This window comes from Leptinotarsa decemlineata, unplaced genomic scaffold, assembly GCF_025532065.1.
Source record: "Leptinotarsa decemlineata unplaced genomic scaffold, Ldec_3_MD MMD2_P_RNA_scaffold_2, whole genome shotgun sequence".
Lineage (NCBI taxonomy): Eukaryota > Metazoa > Arthropoda > Insecta > Coleoptera > Chrysomelidae > Leptinotarsa > Leptinotarsa decemlineata.
The window spans coordinates 25,885,721-25,900,606 of record NW_027412529.1 but is presented as its reverse complement, the minus strand read 5'-3'; the positions used below and the strand labels follow the sequence as shown (position 1 = coordinate 25,900,606).

The following is a 14,886-nucleotide window of genomic DNA, read 5'->3' as shown; positions in this document are numbered from 1 at the left end:
AGGTATTATGCAAGCGGCTTCGGCCTTTACCCTTAGGTATCCTAACGGATGTAACACCAAGGCAGAAGGTCTCGTTGTTCAAGCCACAAGAGTTTGACTGGTATATGGCTGATATTTTAGAAAAAACATCATCCACCAAAATGTCAGGAGCATTTTTGAAGGAGATCCACCCTGGACCTCTCGTGAAATCTTTGGAACAAAAGGTGAACCCTACCTTATCAGTTGGCTCCACACCCTCTGTACCTTTCGATACAATTTCTGTGATAGCGTCTCTCACCCACCCCACTGGTTCCTTACCTTGAGGTATCGGCCTGATGTTGAACTCTAAATTCACACTCGGCACACAACAATAACAACGAATGCACAAGAGCACTGGAAGCTATTGAATGAATGAAGCAGCAAGCACATCGATGTCTATATTTATTCGCAAACGGCAAGTGCGATAACAAAAACACAATCCCATGTTTTTCTTTAACGCTGTACACCCTGTATACCTTCATGGTAATATGCGAGAATATTAGATCAACTATCATTTGTTATTCTTCAACGATGTACACCCTGTATACCTTTATGACAATATATGAGAATATTTGAGCAACTATCATTTGTTATTCATGTTTTTTCTTTAACACTACAAACATTTCATACGTTCCTTATTAGAAAAGTGGGGGCGGATCGCATGTTAAAATATTAGAAATTGTAAATAGATGAAAATTCGAATTTTCGTTTTATTTCACACGTCGAGTCGATGATGAAATATGTATTCGCTGAAAATTATGTATTCGATTTTTCTCGAGAAATCATAGATTATTGTATTTCGGATGTTGATATCCTGACGAAAGCCTGTTTGAAATTCCGTGAACTCATGTTGACTGAAACGAATGTATGTCCATTCACGGAAGCCGTAACGATTGCCTCAACATGCAATAAAGTATTTCGCAGGAATTTTCTCAAGCCAAATACCATTGGTATTATTCCCAAGGGTGGTCATAGACGTCGTAAAAATCAGTCTGTGGTAGCCACTCAATGGCTGCTTTGGGAGGAAAAACAGCGAAATATCAAAATTCAACAAGCATGTCGTTATTCTGAGGCACTCGTTGGCAATTTCAAAGTTGATGGTTGGTGTTCTGAAACCAATCAGGTTTTCGAATTTCAGGGTTGTTTTTATCACGGATGTCCAAGGTGTTTCAACTATCAGAGGGACACTCCTCTCCAAAATTGTCCTTCCGAAACAATGGCTCATCGCTGTGATATGACCCTTGCAAAAATAGATAAGATCAAATCTTTGGGTTATGAGGTCATCGAGAAGTGGGAATGTGATTTTCGCCGGGAACTTTCTGACGAAATTCAAAAATTCACCGAAAATCACCCTCTCTTGAAAAATCTTCCACTTGACCCACGAAATGCTTTCTATGGTGGTCGTACAGAAAATATTGTCAAACATTATAAGGCCAAAGAGGGTGAACAAATCAAATACGTAGATGTTTGTTCTCTATACCCTTGGGTGTGTAAATATGGTAAATTTCCTATTGGTCATCCCCAAGTACTTGTTGGTGAAGAGGAATGCGATGTTTCTCTCTCCTCCATCTCAGGACTCATAAAGTGTACGATACTTCCTCCTCAAAGTCTCTTTCAGCCTGTTCTGCCACATAAAATGAACAATAAACTAATGTTTGTTCTTTGTCGAACATGTGGTGAAAACTTCAGCCCCCATAAGTGTCAACATTCTGATGTAGAGCGATCATTAACTGGTACCTGGGTGAAAGAAATTGTTAAAGCCGTTGAGATGGGATATCGCATTCTCGAAACCATGGAGATTTGGTCCTATGATACAGTACAGATTGATGAAAACACAGTCGGTCTTTTCACTGATATGATGAACAAATTCATCAAAATCAAACAAGAATCATCAAATTGGCCACAACAATGCAAAACCGATGAGGAGAAACAACAATACATTGAGGAGTTTTCACAGCGCGAGGATGTTCTTTTTGAATTTTACAAAATTACTGATAACCCTGGCTTGAGATCGCTAGCTAAGCTGATGTTGAATTCATTTTGGGGAAAATTTGGTCAGCGTGAGAATCAGCCTAAAACATCTATTCTCAATCAACCAGCTGAATTCTTCAAAATGATGACTGATCCTTCTCGTGTCATCAATTCCGTGTTAACAATCAATGAGGACACCCTGATTGTCAACTGGGAATTCAGAAGTGAAAGTTTTGATTGTCTTTCAACAGTCAATGTGGTTATTGCTGCATACGTCACAGCATTGGCACGTCTGAAACTATACAACTCTTTAGAGAGGCTTGATGACAGAGTCCTGTATTACGATACAGATTCTGTGATCTACGTGTCTAAATCGAAGGAATATGAAATCCCCACGGGACAATTTATTGGTGATACGACTGATGAATTAGCAGGTTACGGCCCTGGTTCACATATAACCGAATTTGTATCTGCAGGCCCCAAAAATTACAGTTTCAGACTCTGGAGCACTAGAGAGCAAGATTTTAAAGTTGTTTGCAAAGTGAAGGGCATATGCCTAAACTACGATGCCTCACAGATAATAAATTTCGACTCAATAAAAGAAACTATTCTGAACCCTTGACCCACCCCATCGAAATTTCAAGCAAACAAATAAGGCGTTCCAAAGAACACAAGGTCATTACCGTTGATCTCATCAAAAAATACAAACCTGTATGCCTAAAACGTCAATTTCAGTCTGATAACACCTCCATACCATACGGTTTCAAGAAATCAAAACACTAAAAAATACAAACTATCACAAACTGCTGTTACAACATTGAAACAAATATCAAATTGTTCTAGCTTTTCACATGGTCTAATGCAAAAATATCCATTTCACAAATTTTTGTGTGGTTGGTGTAGATCCCTAAGATGGTAAACTTTTCACTCTAAGCAGCAACCCGTCATAACCTTAGATTTTATAAACCTTCTATCCTTCCTATGCCCCTTTTCCGTCCCTATAATTAACAAAATTTAAATTGACACGTGTCATTATACGAATTAATGAATCACATCTATCAATTTAGAGATTACTGTTTTTGCAGACTGATAAATGAAAAGAGCCATACTATTTGAGTAAAAAGATGCCACTAGACGAATAAATGAACCATCTCCATTAATTTAGAGATTAGTGTTCGTGTAGTCTATTCAATGAAAAGAACCATACTATTTGAGTCAAAAGATGCCACTAGACGAATAAATGAACCATCTCCATTAATTAAGAGGTTAGTGTTCGTGTAGTCTATTCAATGGAAAGAGCCATACTATTTGAGTCAAAAGATGCCACTAGACGAATAAATGAACCATCTCCATCAATTTAGAGATTAGTGTTCGTGTAGTCTATTCAATGAAAAGAGCCATACTATTTGAGTAAAAAGATGCCACAAAACACATTAATGAATCGTTTCTAATGATTTAGAGGTTAATGTTCATGTAGTCTACTAATTGAAAAAAAAAGATATCACCATTCTATGATAAGTTTGAATTCTGTTAATTTTCCTTATGGTGTACGAAATGTTTTGGCCTCCTCGTTGGCGTGCACTGGTAACAATTTTTGAATTGGCAAACAAAAACATATTTCCTTTCATTTCTAAAATACCCTATGTATGTGAATTGTTTCAACCAACCTTGTATTTTTCAACACGGTGTTTATGCATTACTATAAATCCTCGTATATAATTTTTCGTTATTGCATATTTCCGACACCTTTTTTTGTATAAGATTAGTTTTCAAATTCTTCGTTATTTTCGTTATTTCATTGTTCTAAATTATATTCTATAATATTTGTATTTATATATACTATACCTTGTTTTAGTCACTATCTTGTATTGTCACTCCAGAAATTTTCAACTAACTGTAGTAGCTCTGTATAATTTTTATATTTTTCCGTACTTCACTACTAGTCAAAATGTGACAAAAAAAAATTAACAATATCTGACGCGATGTAACGAACGAACAGACGAACGAACGACCCGTTGCGAACGAGCAAAAGAAAAACGGTTCTTTGTTAATGTTAACGTTTACTTTTTTCTTAAACTTCGTATTTTGATACGAGCTGTATACGTCCTTCACAAACAAACCAAAGAGGTGAACGAACAAACAGACGGGTTAACTAACCGACGAACGAACAATCCAACAAACGAACAGACGAAAGAGCAAACAAATAAACGAATTAGTCACTCTTTATATATAGGAATGAACAATAACTCGAAAATCACTATTGTTTCAAATTGTCCATATTTTTTCGTACTTCTCTACTTGCAAAAGACACAAAAAAATAAAGAAATGTTATAGTATCTGACACAATGTGGCGAACGAACAAACGAACACTCCGCGAACGATCGAGCTCCCCACATTTAACGAAACTTTGATAATGTTATGCTATGTTTTCACACGAGAATGCTATCACAATGAATTTCTCACTCTATATTATAAATACTCTTTCTCTAAATTACACTTCAAATATCTAATGAAATTTCATTTTCCTCCAAGTCTGAGGAAATTTCGATTCTATATTATTATACCATTATTATTATAATTCAACAACACCTACGTAATTTGAGACACCCTGTATACATTGATGTCACTAACACGAAAACGAGAAAACGCAAGTGACGTATTTTGAAATGAATTCGAAAAATACCCTCATTGCCTCCCATTTTCACGTTTCCTCCTCACGTTTCCCATTGGGATCGCATGCTGAAACGAAAGAGCCCCATTAATTCAACATGTTTTTTATTAAATGAGACACCCTGTACACATTGAAGACTCACACGTCAAAACGATAGAGTTCCCCTTTGACCAGCAATAGTTTTTCCTAAATGAGACCCTGTACACATTGCTCTCATGTTTCTTTTCTTCAACACTGCACTGAAAGCATTGTTTCAACGCATTGAAATTTTTGCGAAATATTTTATGCGATAATTGCGGCATAAATTAACGTTTCATCGCGCTAAATTTTTTACATTTTTTCAAAGCGATTCTCATGTTATTTTTGTTTCATTTTCCATGGCGCGATACAATGCAAATCATATAAGTTTTTTGAAGATATAAGGGTTTTAAAAATGCATTTTTTTTTTCGATGCGATTCAAATGACAAAAACTGGCTATTTTAACGCATCGAAATTTCGTTAAATTTTCAATGCGTTTTTCGAGACAAATTGTTTTATCGCATGTTTACCTTTATCTAGTTAACTCCTCCTGATGATGCAAACTTGGTTAACGAATATGTGTCTTGGTGCCCTTCTTACCGTCATCTTTGTTTTTCCTCTGTCGATGTATTCTGCATTTCTTCTTCCATTTGACGCGCTGTACATGACAATGCTACTATTATTAACGAATATGTCGCTTAGTGCCCTTCTGACCATAATCTTTGTTTTTCTTCAGTCGATGTATTCTGCATTTCTTCTTCTTCCATTTGATGCGCTGTACATGACAATGCTACTATTATCAACGAATATGCCGCTTAGTGCCCTTCTGACAGCAATCTTTGTTTTTTCTCTACGATAGAACCCCGTTGAACCGTCATGTTCCTTAAATGATGTATTTTGAGACACCCTGTACACTTTTCAAGAATCACACGTTTAAACGATGGAGCCCCGTTAAACTGTCATGTTTTTCAATGACGCATTTTGGGACATCCTTTACACATTGACGTCATGTTTTTTTTTTTTTTAACGATGAGAAACCCTGTATATCTCGATGGCAACCATGTTTTTGCTTTGACGCTGTAACTATGTTTTTTCTTTAATCCAATTTTTCATTCATTATTTTTATAATTCAACATAGCCGACGTATTTTGAGACACCCTATATACATTGACGTCACTAACACAAAAACGAAAAAAAAACTCATTTTGAAATGTCATTGCTGAATACCCTCAATGCCACATTTTCAAACGTTTCCCATTGGGATCGTACGCTAAAACGTTAGGCCCTTCTGACATGTTTTTTCTTAAATGAGACACCCTGTACACATTGAAGAATCACACGCCAAAACCATAGAGCCTCGTTGACCTTTTTTTTAAATGACGTATTTTGAGACACCCTGTACATATTGACGTCATGTTTTTTTTTCTTCAATCCGATTTTTCATTCATTATTATTATTGTATCATTATTTTATACGCTGACGTATTTGAAACACCCTGTACATGTTTTTTTTCCTAAACGATGAGACACCCTGTATGGCAGTCATGTATTTTTCTTTAATCCTATTTTTCGTTCATTATCAATATTATACCGTCACTTTCCACGCTGACGTATTTGAGACACCTCGTACATGTTTTTTCTCAAACGATGAGTCACCATGTACACATTGAAGAATCACACGCCAAAAAGATAGACCCCCGTTGAACTGTCATGTTTTTTTTTTAATGACGCATTTTGGGACACCCTATACACATTGACGTCATGTTTCATCTTCAATCCAATTTTCATTCATTATTATTATTATACTATTATTTTTCACGCCGACGTACACCCTGTTCATGTTTTTTTTTCCTAAACGATGAGACACCCTGTATGGCAGCCATTTTTTTTTTCAATCAAATTTTTCGTTCATTATTATTATTACATCATTATTTTCCACGCTGACGTATTTGAGACACCCCGTACATGTTTTTTTTTCCTTAACGATGAGACACCCTGTACACATTGAAGAATCACACGCCAAAACAATAGAGCCTCGTTAAACTGTCATGTTTTTTAATGACGTATTTCGAGACACCCTGTACATAGTGACGTCATGTTTTTTTCTTCAATTCGATTTTTCACTCATTATTATTATTATTATACCATTATTTTTCACGCCGACGTACACCCTGTACATGTTTTTTTTCCTAAACGATGAGACACCCTGTATGGCAGCCATGTTTTTTTTTTCAATCAATGTTTCGTTCATTATTATTATTATATCATTATTTTCCACGCTGACGTATTTGAGACACCCCGTACATGTTTTTGTTTTTCTTAAACGATGAGACACCCTGTACACATTGAAGAATCACACGCCAAAACAATAGAGCCTCGTTAAACTGTCATGTTTTTCAATGACGCATTTTGGGACACCCTGTACAATCGACGTCATGTTTTTTCTTTAATCCGATTTTCGTTCATAATTAATAATATAGCGTTATTTTTGTGATTCCACCGCGCTCTTATCTATCAAATGAATCTACTCGATGCTCATTCCATCCTTCTATGCGTCGGTCACGTCGCACACGTCTCTTTCCCACTCGCTACCACGAAAAGTGGAGGAGTGGGGGTGGTCCATAGTGGCGCGACTCCTACTTTTGTCTTTTTTGTTTTAAAAGAAGTTATAATTCCCATTCAACGAACATTTCAATCACGATGTTGAAAAAGTGAAAATATATTTTTCCCCTAGTTACCACCTCTCTATTTTCATAATTACAAATTTTCAACTTCAATATCATAAAATTTATCTCTTCTACGATTTTTACATTGGTTCTTAGATTTAGATACATTTTCATTTAACAATTTTGTACAAAAATAATTAACCTCACTTATCTCTAAATATAAATATGTTTCAAAAGCATCACTTGTCCGTTTCTAAGGAAATGAAAGGAACAATAATTTTTGAATTTTTCATCATTCCTCAATAATAACAATTGGTTTATTATGCCATTTTCAATTTTTCATCGCAGATATCAATTTTATTTCATCTGACGTTTATTTATTACGTATATCGGTTATCAGTTTTTCGGATTCAATGAATTTTGGCACACAAATCTGAAATTTAAATTTTCCACTCTTTCATACTTGTTTCCTGTCGAGTCTGTGGGTTTCAATAAATGTATTTCTGTATCTGAATTTTTCTGTGATGTTTTGAAAATCTCCAATACCTTATGACAAATCTAATGAAATTCTTGATGTTGTCAATAAATATGATAAAAAGTTACAATTCACTATCGTAATAGAAAATAATCAGACCCTTCCTTCTCTTGATACAAGAGTTATCCGTGAAACTGATAATTCGTTGATTACTGATTGCTATGTCAAACCTACTAATTCAGGAAGATATATCAATTACTATTCCTTTCATAAAAAATCTGCTTAAACTAATTTAATACTATAAATAAAAAAGAGAATAAAAAAATTAGTACACCCTTCCCTCAAGCAAAAAAATCTCGGACTTCTTAGAGACATATTAATCGAAAATTCTCATCCCAGAAAACTTCTTAATTAAATAATTTTCAATACTGGCAGTAATACAAATTCCGATATAATTAACAGAAATGTATGTAATGATAATTCACCTATCAATATTTCTTATAAATCTATACCTAACCTTGGAAATTTATCTTCAAATATCATAAAACTTTTTCATAATGAATAAAATAATAAAATATGCCAAAAAAATATTAAAACTATAAAGAATTTGAATACTAAATTGAAAAATAAAAATGATACTACAAAAAAGTCAAATGTGATTTATAACATTCCTTGTAACAATTGTAACACGAATTATATTGGAACAACATCTAGAATTCTTAATGATAGAGTAAGTTCACATAAAAGTGATATAAAGCTTAATAAGAAATCATGTGCATTATCACAACACTCTATAGAAACAGGACATAAACCAAATTACTCCAATATGAAAGTTTTACATACAGAAAAAATATTTCCAAACGCCTTTTTCTTGAAATGGTTGAAATAAATAAGTCTTCTGATTGTATGAATAAGAAAACTGACATTGATAATCTCAGCAGTATATACAGTAACTTACTGGAACTACATCAAAAACATAATGATGATGAAAATTGTTTCAATCAATAACTCTTTCTTTACAGTCAAAAATTATGAAATCATCATACCCATTGAAAAATGACATTTATGTGAAGGTATGACATTTGTCAAACCCACAAAAAATCCTATACATGTATAACTTTCTCGTCAATTTATATGTTCAAGTTATTGTTTTTTCGCTCATTTTTACTGTAAGTATAATTTGTAATGTTATTCAACGGCGAAAATATGCACAACTCATTAAATTATAGATCCTGAAGAAGCTTCCCATTAGAAGCGACAGCTGGGAAAAGTAAAGCAGAGTTTAATTTTTGATTTTTTGACTGAGAGACCCTATTAATCTATTTTACCGTATATATATATATATATATATATATATATATATATATATATATATATATATATATATATATATATATAAATATATATATATATATATATATATATATATATATATATATATATATATATATATGCTAAACTGGTTTTTCCGGATACCGGATACCGGATACGAATACCATTTTACCATTATAGTAAGAAGTGAGTTGAGCAAGGTCAACAAATTTCTGAACACGTAACAGCACACCTTGATAATGACAAATGAGATTTTGTCGAAACGTCGGTGAAATTAGAGATAATATCACATACACGGATCAAATACCCGGAAAAACCAGTTTAGCATATTCCTATCCGTGAAAACTTCAGATTTCATATATATATATATATATATATATATATATATATATATATGTTGATTGAATGCAAGAAACATTTTAATTTCTCACCGAATTCAGAAAAAATATTTATTAAAAGTATGATTTTTTTCATCTTACTTAAAAATCTTTCGCTTTCTATGTATGTCTGAAAGTTATTTTTTTTCTTGAAACATTGAACAGATATTTTTTTCAACAGTCTTACCTACATGTATTCTGAAAACATCTGAAATATATTTAACATCAGTTGAGTCCAAATCGAATGCAAATCACTAAATTAAAAGCATGCTCTAAAGATTTCAGGATTATAGTGCACTCACCCACATACGTTTTTCCTTCAATGACTGTTTTGGTTTGGTTTTGATATAATTGATATCATAACCTTATGCACATATCGTGGTTCTTGATTTTGGAACTTTGACACCAACAAAGTCCCACTTTTTACAAAATTCAAAATTATATTGATAGTTTTGTAACTTGGTATTTCATTGATTATGTTCACACAAAATAATTTGTCACTACCATTACTCATTGTCATGTCATTCTACAGCTATATTAACAATTTGAAAACTTTCAACACAAAATAGAGGCAAATAAATCGATCTAGAATATATTCATGATAATAACCTTCAAACAGTTTTAAAGTTTAAAGAAAACACAGATCGAATCAACCAATAGCAATGACCGATGGCGAATGGTTTTATGATGGAAATGGGTCTTCAAGGCAGCCAACTGTCTCAAAATTTCACTCAACATTATAATGCAGAATTATGAAAAATTAGAAACAATGAAATAATAAATTCAAGTAATTCATCGTATTTAAACTTCTTCACTGTCATAAGGCTCTTCTTAGATCTTCAATGAGTTCAAAACTTCAACTTCCGCCATTATTCCCACGTAGTATAAGCGAGCGCATGGACTATAGGATTATGACAAAGTACGTTATGATGTTTTACGTTATGATGAAGTACGTTATGACGCATTACGGTTTCTATCGATTACGATTATGATCGTTTGATGTTATGATGCATTGCTGTTATGATGCATTGCGTTTATGATCGAATTATATTATGATGCGTTAGTGTTATGACGGAGTACGATATGAAAGAGTACGTTATGATGAAAGTATATTATGATGAATAACGTTATGAAACTGTACATAATGCTGCTGTACGTTTCTATCTTGTACTATATATGATCATTTGCGATTTCTATCGTTTGACGTTATGATGGAGTAAATTTCTGTGCATTTCGATTTCTATCTTGTACATTATGATGCATTAGGTGTCCTCACAAAAAACTATTTGTTTTTTCTTGTATCACACCAAAACATTTTTTTGACATCCCAATAAATAATAGGTATATTCAGCACGTGTTGTCACTAAGGATTTTCGACTGTATACGAGCATGCGCATTCGAATACATTCAACTATCAGGTAGCGTGCAACTACTATGTTGTGTCCTGTTCTATCACACGGAACTCGGACTTTCTTCTTTCTCTCTCGCATCCTCTATCGCACCTATCAAATAGCTCCAATTCTAAAACTTTATAGCTTGACAATGATATTTCATATACGATATTCTGCAGGCAAGCCATATATACTTTTGATTTTGTAATTAAAAATATCTTAAGATATAAATTTCGATTAGTTATCAGATAGGTGTAGTTACCTAATATTGACTTTACTGTTCACCTCTGCTTGCCAGGTAGCCATGCACAGAAATAAGTAGGCAAGCCTACTTCAGTGTGTTAAAAACTATCAGTTGAGATGAAATTCATTGGGTTATGAAAAGAGCGAAGGTGGTGAAAAAAAATTGATTAAAATTGATTCAAATAAAAATAGCTATGTAAACTTTTCGATAGGCAAGTTATATTATACTTAGGCATGTTTGTTGATAAATTATATTTGATAAAAAATATGTCTCAAGTTATCTGATGGGTGAAGGTCGTTCTCCTACGGTCTTCTTTACTATTAATATTATTGACTACTGGAAACAATTGCATGAGTTCTTCTACTATAATGTGAAAAATGATAAGCTGAAATCTGGGAGGATAGATAAGTTTCAATAAAATTCAAGCTGTATATTTTTTTTCATAAAATGCACACATAATACTGTAACACATATTCATAACATTGGCAAAATTCATAATTCATAAAAATTTCAAAGTTGAAAAAATACAATCACACAAAAAGTTTCAATTTTGTCTTCTGCATAAGGATCAAACGAGGCCAGGTTCGTCACCAGAAACAACCACCCATCCACTTTTTTCACCTTGAAAAATAAAAACAATTCAGAATTATTTTGAAACATCGATTCCAGAAAATCAAAATTTTCTGAGCATACGAGGTATGGCTAGAAAATAACAGTACTTTTAGTGTAACTATTTTTATTTTTTCTTTATAACTTTCACCTTATCTCCCTCATCATACTCCCCTATACTTGTTCATTCTTATTTTTCCACTGTTCAAAATAGTGTTTTAGGTAATTTTTCGAAGGCATGTTCATAGTCTCGGTCGCTTTTTCCTTCATAGCTTTCACACTATGAAACAGTATTTTCTTCACTTTCTGGAACTTTCAAAATTCACACGACACTAGATCTGATGTGCAGGGTGGATGTTCTGACACAAGTATCCTATATTTGGCTAATAATAACTTAAAAAACCGGTTGAAGTGTAGTGGAGAATGTTGAGCGATTGTTTGTCTCGCAGAACACCAGCATCGTTACTTGTTAGCCACTCCTCATACATGGAAATATAAAAAACAAGATCTCAGCGAGTAAGTGCCAGGTTATTTTCCTAGGTTTCACTACTGAATTATGATATTATAAAAGTACTCATAACTACGATATCTGAAAATTGATTTTTTTAAATTTCGACAATGAAGTAGATAATGATATCGAAAGATTATAGTTATACACATTGAAGGTGTAGATTCAGTTACAGAAAAAGTGAAATTTTAAGATTCAGACTACCATTACTCAAAAACAATTTGGAGAAATTCATGATTTGTGAAGATAATAAATGCATATTAAATGCATATTAATGCATTAAATGCATTAAATGCATATTAATGTGTAATCACTCTCATGAACTTGAATACGATCAAGTGAAGCTTTTCGCGAAATGAAATTCACACGAAATTATTGATCTGTGCTCGTTCAGCAGATTTTATATACTTATACCGGTAATTAGTGAACTTTGGGATGCCGCATGGGGATCTGGAAAACAACGTTATAGAAAATGGACTGTTCAAGAAATAAGGTGAATGTTCAAATTTCTCAGGCTAGATACATTAGATTCGCGATTTTTAAATTTTTTTCATGTTGGTATACTTGTCTCGCACATAGGTTCACAGTTTCAGCTATTTAACATGTTCAGTGTGTTGGTGAGAGGCATAAAGGATAGAAGTGTTTGGCGTGTTCGACGATTTTATGCAATCGAAAAAAAATGGTTCAAAGCATTTGCATCAAATTTTTTGCAAAAAAATTGAACTGAGTACTTAAAAACACTTGAAATGTTGACAGTGGCATACGGTGATTATACTTCAAGCCAGAAAAACGTTCACAATCTGGACACCTCAGCACGTCAACAACCGATGGAAATATTGAGAAAGTGAAGAAAATTGTTATGGAGAATCGTCGAATCACTATTAGAAAAGTTGATGAGGATGTCGGCATATCGGTTGGCTCGTGCCATGCAATTTTTTCGGTAATTTGGGATATGAACCGGGTGGCAGTGAAGTTCGTTCCAAAATTGCTGAATTATTACCAAAAATCCGTCGCATGAGCATTGCTCAGGGAATTACTGAATGACGTCAACGGCGATACAGATTTGCTAGAAAGGGTCATAAGTTGACCAATCATGGGTAAACCGTTATGACATCGAAACCAATGTCGAATCGTCCTACTGGATGAGGAGAAGAGAGCGAAGACGCTGAGGGAGACTACTTTGAAAGGAACGAAATAGAAATTAATGAATAAATGAATATTTTTTGAGAATCATGAAAATTCACCTTATTATTTAGATAAACAGCATAGAGTATTGAAACATTCTAGTGCTCTTTCGTTGCAAATTTTAATGGGTTCTCGATATATGTGTTTCACAGGTGTTGTTTTTCTTGGGCTTCCCCAAACTTTGAATTTTCAAATACGAGCGTGTATTTGATATTACTGTTTTTCAATGTTCAAAGCAATACTTACAATAACAATATCAAACACCTTCACTATATCTTTCAGATGTAAAGATGGCGTTGAATGAACACCCTTTATGTTACGTGGCTTGACAAAGAAGTAACACCATTCAAGACTGAAATGATGAAATGTTCGAATATTTTCAGATATTAAACTGATCAGTTATTAATATCAACGAGATTATGCTGAAATATGAAACTCATCTTGACCTATAGGATAAAGAAAATAACATTTTTCTGATTTCTAGGTCATCTTTCAAACATGTCGGCTTGACCTATCTTTTCCGACTACTTCACTACTGTCACATATCTTCGGATATATTTTCAACAGTACCTGAAGATGAATAAAAGAAATAAAAATTCAGTTCTTCTATGACTATGGAAAAATAATTGTTTCTTGTTGAGCAAGTAGAAAAAATGATCCATAACTAATACTTTCGAACAAATCACAGTGGACCAGATTTATAACTCTTTACTTTCGAGGTCAATCACAAAGAAAATTTATAACTTTGCAATTATTGTCTATCGCGAGTATAAAAGTGATTGAATTGAAATAGATAGTTCGTAACGAAAAAAATTACTAAAAAATGGACTTGGGAAGTGAATACGATTGTACCGCACCAAAAATTTATAATGTGGCAAAAATTGAACATTTTTAAAACTCGTCACTCAATAATGAAACGAGAGTTGAGAGGAATTTGAATAACTTGATTCTAGAAACAGTCTATTTTGAGATTCCCACTGAACAGTTTTACAAAAACGCAACATTTGTTTCGCTATCAGATAGCTCCTTTAGACTATATTATTTCTTGTTGAGTAAGATATGCCTGAAGGAGCTACCGTATAACGAAACACGAATTGCGTTTTTGTAAAATTGTTTAGTGAAAATCTCATAAGAAAGTGTTTCTTGAATACGTTACATCAAGTATCGATCGATTCCATCACATAGTAACTTGAGATCACTTCGATTTGTAAGTTGCTTCGTGAAGTAGCTGTTAGAACGTTAGACTTGAGTGCTGATGTTTCAATTAAGTAATGGGTTGAAGTATCTCTCATGCTAGATTTTTTAACCTTTTGAAATATCATTCAATGCTTTTTAGGATGCTTTTTGTTACGAAATTTAGTGGTATTTCTCTCTCTACTGTGGTCTATAATGACCACAACAAAAAATTTCATTTTTCACTC

General features: G+C 33.4%; 3 protein-coding genes across 4 annotated transcripts in view; 1 reads left to right on the top strand and 2 right to left on the bottom strand.

Moving 5' to 3' along the window:
- Positions 1-9,855, bottom strand: part of LOC111507188 (uncharacterized) — a 211,557-nt gene extending 201,702 nt beyond the window's left edge. Inside the window, exon 1 of the mRNA XM_074186442.1 lies at positions 9,831-9,855. The gene's annotated coding sequence lies outside the window, so the exon portion shown is untranslated. The remainder of the gene's footprint in view (positions 1-9,830) is intronic.
- On the top strand, positions 1,811-2,611 carry LOC141484832 (uncharacterized). Its single transcript, XM_074180286.1, has one exon. It carries the CDS (start codon positions 1,811-1,813, stop codon positions 2,609-2,611), a length of 801 nt encoding a protein of 266 aa, XP_074036387.1.
- A 1,723-nt stretch (positions 9,856-11,578) lies between the features above and the next one.
- Positions 11,579-14,886, bottom strand: part of LOC111506329 (uncharacterized) — a 56,051-nt gene continuing 52,743 nt past the window's right edge. For both annotated transcript variants that reach the window (XM_074186417.1, XM_074186407.1), the window contains one exon: positions 11,579-11,784. In XM_074186417.1, the coding sequence (XP_074042518.1) occupies positions 11,732-11,784 (53 nt within the window). In that variant the 3' untranslated portion in view covers positions 11,579-11,731. The remainder of the gene's footprint in view (positions 11,785-14,886) is intronic.

What these genes read in the sequence shown, in the direction of transcription:
- LOC141484832 (XM_074180286.1), top strand. Translation starts at nt 1,811, where the DNA reads ATGGAGATTTGGTCCTATGATACAGTACAGATTGATGAAAACACAGTC.